Source organism: Salvelinus namaycush, chromosome 10 (genome assembly GCF_016432855.1).
Source record: "Salvelinus namaycush isolate Seneca chromosome 10, SaNama_1.0, whole genome shotgun sequence".
Lineage (NCBI taxonomy): Eukaryota > Metazoa > Chordata > Actinopteri > Salmoniformes > Salmonidae > Salvelinus > Salvelinus namaycush.
In genome coordinates this window covers 28,038,482-28,048,383 of record NC_052316.1, presented here as the reverse complement: position 1 = coordinate 28,048,383, position 9,902 = coordinate 28,038,482, and the positions used below count along the sequence as shown (strand labels likewise).

General features: G+C 47.6%; 1 protein-coding gene across 1 annotated transcript; it reads left to right on the top strand.

Annotated features, from left to right (window-relative positions):
* The first annotated feature begins 8,444 nt into the window (after positions 1 to 8,444).
* On the top strand, positions 8,445 to 9,518 carry LOC120054282 (histidine-rich glycoprotein-like). Its single transcript, XM_039001702.1, has one exon. The coding sequence runs from the start codon at positions 8,445 to 8,447 to the stop codon at positions 9,516 to 9,518; it is 1,074 nt and encodes a 357-aa protein (XP_038857630.1).
* The last annotated feature ends 384 nt before the right edge of the window (positions 9,519 to 9,902 follow it).

Genomic DNA, 9,902 nt, shown 5'->3' with positions numbered 1-9,902 from the left:
CGAGAGCGAGAGAGAGAGAGAGAGAGAGAGAGAGAGTTTTTGAGTTTTAAATAATCTTTATTGGGTCTGGAAGCCCACCACACAATAAATACTCATACAAAACCACAGTTACACATCAATTAAAAACACAACTCCAACTCCTCCTCCACAGTAACTAAACACAACAGCCTCTGAATACCCCATATACTCAAAAACAGATCAATATTGTTGACAAGTTTATAATAGGCAAACTCAACCCTTAGTCTCGCTGCCACCATTCCCTCCAGCATTCCCACCACATCCACAGACCCTTGTCCCCGAATACTGTTCTTTCGGGTCTTCCATGTCGCTAATTTTGCTGCCCCTAACACAAAATTAAGCAACACAACGACACCTTTTTGACTGAACCTGTACTTTGGCCCAAATATATACAGTTGGGAAGAGAAAACCACTCCCAACGTTGAGAACCAGTCAGTGATTAGGTCAATCATCCCGACCAACCTGGGACACAGTAAAAACAGGTGTGCCAGAGTTTCAGACTCTGCACAGAATGGACACCCCTCCCCAACAGTAGGGTCCAGGTGTACCAGATGCATGTTGGTGGCTATAGCTCCATGTATTATCCTCCATTGGAGGTCAGCTGTCCTCTTATCAATCGGCAGTTTGTATAAGGATCGCCAACAGCCTTTTGGGGAAGCACCTGGACCAAGCACACCCGCCCACCTCGTCGATTTTACCCCTTCCAGGGAAGAGGCATGGGACACCTTTACACATATTCTGTACATGTCCTTCTTTCCCACCTCCTTGAACTCCCCCAGCTCCGGGGTATCGAAGGAAAGCAGCATCCCCACATCCTCCTCAAATGCCCCCACCGCAGCACTAACAATCAGTGCAGGGAACATATAATCCAGACCCTCCTTCCACCGATCAGAATTGGAAATTTCAGTCACATACTGACGATGAAGAACTGGCAAGGAGTCACAGACCTCAGCGACGACCTTCCTCAGTAGGCGAGATGATCGGATCCCCGCTCTTTCTCCCAGCTCCTCCAACGATCTGCTCCTGCTCTGCATCAGATGACCCAGCTTGGTGCACCCCACACCTAACAGGCATGAACGCAGGCTGGCTGAACCCAGAGCACTGGACTGGATGGCAGTGTTATAAAAAAGAGGCTCTTCAAAAAGCCACATCCCTGGTAGCGTGCCGGCCTTACGGGACTTGTCAAGAACCCTCCAAGCCTGCATAACAGACTCATAAAATGGAGTCAGGCCATTCAACTCACCCCCCTCCAGCTTTAAGAGGAAAAGGTGCTTGTCTAAGCCCAAACAGCCCGCTCTCCTCATCAATGCGTAGGCTGTGTCGACCCAGCTAGAACCGTCACTGTATAACAGTCTCTGGGCTGCTTGAAGCCGGAAAGCCATGATCCTAGAGGAAATGTCCACCAGGCCTTGTCCCCCCTCGTGCAGTGGCAGGTACAGGGCTGCAGCTTTGATCCAGTGTTGTCCAGACCAGAAGAAGTTGACAAGGGTCCTCTGAAGCTCTTGTATCAGACCCTTTGGTGGCTGCAAAATCATTAGTCTGTGCCACAGGGTAGAGGCAGCAAGATTATTAATTACCAGTACCCTTCCCCTATAAGACAACTGGGGTAGCACCCATTTCCATCTTGACAGTCTGGCACACACTTTCTCCACTACACCCTCCCAGTTCTTTTTCTGAAAGACATCAGAGCCTAGAAAAACACCCAATGTCTTCATCCCATCTCTGCCCCACTGAAGCCCCCCTGGTAACCGTGGAGCGGACCCTATCTGAAGCTGACCTGCCCACAGCGCTTCACTCTTTCCCCAATTGACTCTAGCTGAGGAGGCACCCTCATACACCATTAAAGCGTCTGAGAGAACCTTAACATCCTCAGCCCCTGTAATAAAAACTGTCACATCATCTGCATACGCAGACAGTGCTATCGTGGGTCCCTTCATTACACCTGGCACAGAGAAACCAGTAAGCTTCGCTCTTAAAAAACAAAGCATTGGTTCAATCGCCAGACTATATAACTGCCCTGAAATTGGGCATCCCTGCCTGATGCCCCTTTGGACAGGGATGGGGCAACTCAAACCACCCCCCACCTTCACCATACACGAGGCCCCAGCATACAGTAAATTCATCCAAGACAAAAAAACATCCCCAAACCCAAAGGCTTTCATCGTTTTAAACAAATACTGGTGGTCCACTCGGTCAAAAGCCTTCTCCTGATCCAAAGAAAGTAAACCCACATTTACATCAGACAGTTTACAAATGTCTAAAACATCTCTTATCAGAAACAAATTGTCAACAATTGAGCGATCAGGTACACAGTAGGACTGGTCCTTGTGGACCAACAATCCCAGATACTCTTTCAACCTGTTTGAGAGACATTTAGAAACTATTTTGTATTCTGCACACAGCAAAGCAACAGGTCTCCAATTTTTTATGAGAGCCAAATCCCCCTTTTTTGGCAACAGTGAAAGCACAGCACGTTGACAGGATACAGGAAGAGAACCCTCATGAAAAGATTCACACACCACTTTATAAAAATCCTCCCCAATAGACCCCCAAAAATGCTTATAGAACTCAGATGGTAAACCATCAATGCCAGGGGCTCGGCCTGTTGAGAGCTGCATAACTGCTGTGGACAGCTCTTGCAGTGTAATGTCAGAGTCCAATGCGACTCTCTGTTCAGTTCCCAATTGAGGAAGACCGTGTAACAACTGGTCAGTACACAGAGAGTCACAATCCTCCGCCTTATACAGGGCAGAGTAGAAATCCACGGCATGTTGACGCATTTCACTGTCATCCGTGGTCACCTTCCCATCAGGGAGACGAAGGCAGACCATCTGTTTACGTTGTAATTTCGACTGTCCAAGGTTAAAGAAAAAAGCACTAGGAGCATCCATGTCCTTGAGGGAAGCGAAACGAGACCTAATCAAGGCACCTTTCACTCTTTCATGCAGAAACGACCTCAGTTCATGTCTCTTGTCCTGTAAGTTCATGACTAGTCCAGGGTCATTCTGAGTGAGCAGCTTCAATTCAATTGATTTGATGTCCTGTTCAAGGGCCTTGATAGTGTCTTTAACTTCAATTTGAGACAAAGCAGTATACTGTTGACAAAATACTCGTATTTGGGCCTTCCCAACATCCCACCATTGTCTCAAGGACTCAAAATTCCCTTTTGTAACCCTCCATTTTTCCCAAAACAACAAAAACCTTTCACAAAACTTGACATCATGTAACAATTTAACATTAAAATACCAGTAAGGTGATGACCTTCGTGGACAGGACAAGTGAATATCAGCAGTAATAATATGATGATCAGAGAAACCCACAGGAGTAATGGCACACCTTCCAACCCTACTACAGTATTGATCAGATACGTACAACCTATCTAACCTTGCTGCACTGACACGACCTTCATTCACTTTCAACCATGTGTACTGCCTAACTTTTGCATTCCTTACTCTCCACACATCAGAAAGCTCTAACTCAGTTAATAGGCCAGACAGGAAAGTGGCTGACCGCAGGTGAGGTTCTTCAGCGTTGCGATCAACAGTAAAATCCACAGTACAGTTCCAGTCCCCCCCTACAACCATACACCCCTCTTGGTCACACTGTCTTAAGGTTTCTTTTATTTTATCAAACACAACAAGACGCTCGGTACCCTCATTAGGAGCATAAACATTCAAAAAAACAAACAAAAACCCCATAACATCCACCTTGACCAATAAAACCCGACCCTTGACAATCTCTGTTGTAGATACCACAGTCACCCCTAAGCCTGAGGAAAACAAGATGGCCACCCCAGCACTGAAATTAGTACCATGACTGAGTATATGCTGCCCCTCCCACCACATTCCCCAGTCAACCTCATTATCCTCATCACTATGTGTCTCCTGTAGGAAAACTACATTAAGCCTTTTCTGTTTTATTTCTTCTAATACCCAAGCCCTCTTATTTCTGTCCCTTCCCCCATTAATATTGAGAGAGCCTACCCTTAGTACCTCCATGTAGAAAAGAGAAAGGAAAAGCAGAAGATACCACAGAGAAACCAAAGAGAAAAAAGACACCCTATGGAGCATGATCATCATCATTATTTAAATATTTTCTTATTAACCTGACCACGTTTCCCACCACCTTTTGCTGCTGTAACAGCAGTAACAAATTTCCTCAAGCGAAACCGCTTCTTCTCACTCAACTCGTCCAACCCCACCGTCTTCTGTAACATCACAGCTGACCTCACAAACTTATCAACATCAAAATATTCTGCCAATTTGACAGATTTCCCAAAAGTCTGATCCAGAAAACCATTTACCTCCTCTAGATCATAAATTGAGTCCTCACCAGCTGCTGTCATATCAGAAGAGATATCCATATCCTTCTCCTGATCCTCCTCAGCTGAGGCCACAGACCACTGACTCCCTTCTACCACATCCCTTTCAACACTCCCCACTTGCACCTCATCACTCGTACCAGGCATCTCCTCCACTACCTGGGAGACTAGCCCCACCTGAACCCCATTACTCGTGGTGGGCATCTCCTCCACTACCTGAGAGCCTAGCTCCACATGAACCCCCTCCTGTACTCCATTACTCGTAGTGGGCATCTCCTCCACTACCTGGGAGATTAGCTCCACATGAACCCCCTCCTGTACTCCATTACTCGTAGTGGGCATCTCCTCCACTACCTGGGAGATTAGCACCACATGAACCCCCTCCTGTACTCCATTACTCGTAGTGGGCATCTCCTCCACTACCTGTGAGATTAACTCCATATGAACCCCCTCCTGTGCCCCAGTACTCGTACTGGGCACCTCCTCACCAGTCTGAGGAACTGGCTCTTCAGATCCATCCTTACCTTCTACAACAATATTTTTCTGCTGCATAACATCTCCCTCTAATACAAGTTGCAAACTCGTGGCCTCAACACGGATAACTTGTTCCTCGGCAACAGGTGCTTGTGGCTGCTCAACCACTGTCAGCCCACCTCTCCCTACATCAGTGGGCCCAGGCGTTACGGTGACCACCTGCGCCCCTCCCTCTGCCTTCTCCCTTTTCGGGCAAGCATGTCGCTTATGGCCAACATCCCCACACTCAAAACACCGTTGACTACCCGTACTAGCATACGCCATATACATTCTATTGTCATACTTGACTTTAAACGATATCTCTAAAGTCTGCTCCGGTGAGTCCAAAAACATAAACACCTGTCGCCGAAACGACATAACCTGTTTCAACGCCGGGTGTTTGCAACCCAACGGAACAACCTTAATTGAGCTTGCAAACTTCCCAAAGCGCAATAACTCGCGCTCCAATAGCTCATTTGGAATAAACGGTGGTACATTTGAAATCGTTACCCTTGTTGACGGAGAAAAAAGCGGGGTAACTTGAATAAACATTCCCTTAAGAAGTACGCCCTGCTCAACCATACGATCAACAAGGCGCTCTTCTCTAAGAAATACCACCACCGCTTTGTTCATCCGTGACGCATAAGCAACATTATCGTATCCTACCTTCTCTCCTACGGCGACCAGAAACTCCTCCACCGTGACAGTAGCTTCAGTAACACACCTAAAGCCGTGCCGAAGTGACAGGGACGGCATTCCAATTCTGGAAGCCATCCCCGCCAAAATCAAGGTAATTTCGATACGAAAAAACCCAAATACTTAATTCTACCACACAAAAAAAATATATAATAATCTTAATCATGCACAGAAGAAACCAAAGAATGCCACCAAGAAAGAAAAAACCGAAAGAAAGTTCTGAATATCCAACTCTACACAACACACGCACTCCCTCGATCACACACTTCCCAGCATGCACCAAACACTCCCAGCATGCAGAGAGAGAGAGAGAGAGAGAGAGAACGAGAGCGAGAGAGAGAACGAGAGCGAGAGCGAGAGAGAGAGAGAGAGAGAGAGAGAGAGAGAGCGAGAGAGAGAGAGAGAGAGAGAGAGAGAGAGAGAGAGAGAGAGAGAGAGAGAGAGATAAAGGGAGAGAGAAATAGGGAGATAAAGGGAGAGAGAGAGAGAGAGAGAGAGCGAGAGAGAGAGAGAGAGAGCGAGAGAGAGAGAGAGAGCGAGAGAGAGAGAGAGAGAGAGAGAGAGAGAGAGAGAGAGAGAGCGAGAGAGAGAGAGAGAGAGAGAGAGAGAGAGAGAGAGAGAGAGAGAGAGAGAGAGAGAGAGAGAGATAAAGGGAGAGAGAAATAGGGAGATAAAGGGAGAGAGAGAGAGAGAAGGAGAGAGAACAAAACATAAGCCACAAGCTTTCAAAAGGTATAGGTACCTATCCGTGGTGTGAGCTGCTCATTAAATGCATCGTGCTGCGACCTGCTGATTGAACACACCCTGCACGGATCCTCTAGTCTCAATCCCACCTGATTACCCATCCGGTTAGCTCAGACCTGACTCATTCACACACCGCTGGGCCTTACAGGAGCCCATTGTTACAAACAGACTTCAATCAGACAGGCTCTCCACAACTATAATGACTTCCATCATACCAGCAAAATTGGACTCAACTTCAGCCCCTGAGACACACAGTGACACACTCATTACCCGTAGTTACAAAGGAATACACACATCCACATTCAGTCCCTCTCTCTCTCTCTCTCTCTCTCTCTCTCTCTCTCTCTCTCTCTCTCTCTCTCTCTCTCACACACTTACTCACTCACTCACACACTCACTCACTCACTCACTCACTCACTCACTCACTCACTCACTCACTCACTCACTCACTCACTCACTCACTCACTCACTCACTCACTCACTCACTCACTCACTCACTCACTCACTCACTCACTCACTCACTCACTCACTCACTCACTCACTCACTCACGTACACACACTACCATAAATAGACATAAAAGAAGGATTTGACAAAGTGAAGCCTCTTTCACCATCTAATTTCATTTTGACCATCTCCAGATCCCTCTACCAACCAGATTACTGCCTGGGGACCATGGTAACAGCCAATAACCTGGAGAACAGCCTATTAGAGCCCAGGAACAACACAGGGCCTAATGACCAATAGGTCCTTCACTGAACAAATCAGAATTCACTGCTAGGCCTTAATTCCTTACCTTTGTCTTTCTTCTTGTTGTCTTTTTCTGCATCGTACAATCTCTTTAGATCTGAAATCGAGAAACAAAATATAAATGTCTTAAAACAAGGCCAACGATTAATTGAAAACAAAATTATCCAGTAGTCTGATGAAAGAAACTAAATCTAGGTGGTGATGTTGTGTGTCCATTAGTGCAAGCGATATGACTGGTCTTGTGCTTTCCAACATAACAAATATGAAGGATGGCAATAATAACTACTCCATTAAGCAACGTTGATGATGGTGCTCATAGATAAATATTTACTGTCAAGTAAACTATTTGGGGTTGTGTTTAGGATCTTTAACTATTCATACTCCATCGACCCACAGCATCATGGGTAGTTTGTGTTTCTAAAAAGCTCCAATCCAGATGTTCACGGGCGAGAAGGAGGAGGGGGAAAGCCAAATATTAGTCTACTGGAAGAGACAGAGTGAGCTTTGGGGTTAAAAAAGATCAACAATACAGGGCGGGAAGCGATATCAAAGCCTTAGACAAGGAGAAAGAGGGAAGAATGCAGGAATCAGGAGGAGAGGGAGAGAGCAGGGGTGACATGAATCTTGGGTTTCATACAGAATGCTGGTATAGTTTTCCAAGGAACAAAACAGTTGGCTGAATGAGACTCATTCAGGCTGTTGAAAGACTCACACACACACACACACACACACACACACACACACACACACACACACACACACACACACACACACACACACACACACACACACACACACACACACACACACACATACACACACTATAGCGCCGCTGCATGAAAAACATAGAAGTTGATCTTGCAGATAGAATTCTTCTGAAATACTGTGTGCTGATAACTTATTTATGCAGAGTGGGTGAAAACTAGTGGTCTGGTTTCCGGTGCTGTAGTTATAGTCGGCAGTGAGGGAAACAGGGTCACAATATCCCTGGTGATGATGTCATTAGCTGCCTCAGACTGGCCAATGAAGGAGTAAAAAAGGAATGTTACTCTAGGCCACTGCACCCAAAGACTGCTCCACTGCAACAGTAGAGCAGATACAGATAATCACTTTTCTCTGCATTATTATTGTCTCTGATTAGGTCTGTTATAAAGTAATAATGCATGTACTGTAAGTTTTATCTTTTACAGAGAGAGCTATCAAAGGACAAAATAGATTGTTTCATGTTTGTGTGTTTATGCAGCAAGACTGTGTGTTTGTGTGTGTGTGTGTGTGTGTGTGTGTGTGTGTGTGTGTGTGTGTGTGTGTGTGTGTGTGTGTGTGTGTGTGTGTGTGTGTGTGTGTGTGTGTGTGTGTGTGTGTGTGTGTGTGTGTGAGTGCATGCTCCCTCCCTTGCAACCAAACATGAAGTCAGCAGCTGCTGGAGTGACGGATTTTCCTTTTCAAGGCCCTCAGACACAAGATCACGGTGGTCAGTGTGTGGAGATCACAGGCAGGCCAAACCAACCCCACCCTGCCCATCACCAGACCCACTCCATCCACCCAGCCCATCACCAGACCACCTCCATCCACCCTGCCCATCACCAGACCACCTCCATCCACCCTGCCCATCACCAGACCACCTCCATCCACCCTGCCCATCACCAGACCACCTCCATCCACCCTGCCCATCACCAGACCACCTCCATCCACCCTGCCCATCACCAGACCACCTCCATCCACCCTGCCCATCACCAGACCACCTCCATCCACCCTGCCCATCACCAGACCCACTCCATCCACCCTGCCCATCACCAGACCACCTCCACCCACCCTGCCCATCACCAGACCACCTCCATCCACCCTGCCTATCACCAGACCACCTCCATCCACCCTGCCCATCACCAGACCACCTCCATCCACCCTGCCCATCACCAGACCACCTCCATCCACCCTGCCTATTACCAGACCACCTCCATCCACCCTGCCCATCACCAGACCACCTCCATCCACCCTGCCTATTACCAGACCACCTCCATCCACCCTGCCCATCACCAGACCACCTCCATCCACCCTGCCCATCACCAGACCACCTCCATCCACCCTGCCCATCACCAGACCACCTCCATCCACCCTGCCTATCACCAGACCACCTCCATCCACCCTGCCCATCACCAGACCACCTCCATCCACCCTGCCCATCACCAGACCACCTCCATCCACCCTGCCTATCACCAGACCACCTCCATCCACCCTGCCCATCACCAGACCACCTCCATCCACCCTGCCCATCACCAGACCACCTCCATCCACCCTGCCCATCACCAGACCACCTCCATCCACCCTGCCCATCACCAGACCACCTCCATCCACCCTGCCCATCACCAGACCACCCCCATCCACCCTGCCCATATCACTATACACCAGCAGGGGCGCAGACACGGCATGGGCAACACCAAACCCCAGTCAGCCAGCCAACCAACACACAACACAGCCTGACCTTAACGCCGGTATCCCTGATCCAAATCATTCCTCAGTGTGCTTCTGAGCCGATCGAAGGAAGGGTTGTAAGTGTTAAGTGACAATAAATTACCTGATGAATAAATAATATGAAAGGTCCACAGAGGGGTAATTTACCATGTAAATCTAATTATTACAGAGGTGCAGCAGATGATAGTGCAGCCATTAGATCACTTTACCATTTTATTATCTGTCTAAAAGTAAGGGCCTATTCTGCAGAATGGTCATTCACACTGCTTACAGTTGGATAGTATGGAAACTTTAATGGGATTAAAAGAGGGGAAACAGGAGATGATCAGCACATAGCAGCTGTGTGATCGAGGAAACGACAGCATTCTTGGAAACCTTTGCTTCCTTAGGGCC

Bases quoted from the DNA above. Each gene is read 5' to 3' on its own strand.
- LOC120054282 (XM_039001702.1), top strand. From the start codon at position 8,445: ATGAAGTCAGCAGCTGCTGGAGTGACGGATTTTCCTTTTCAAGGCCCT.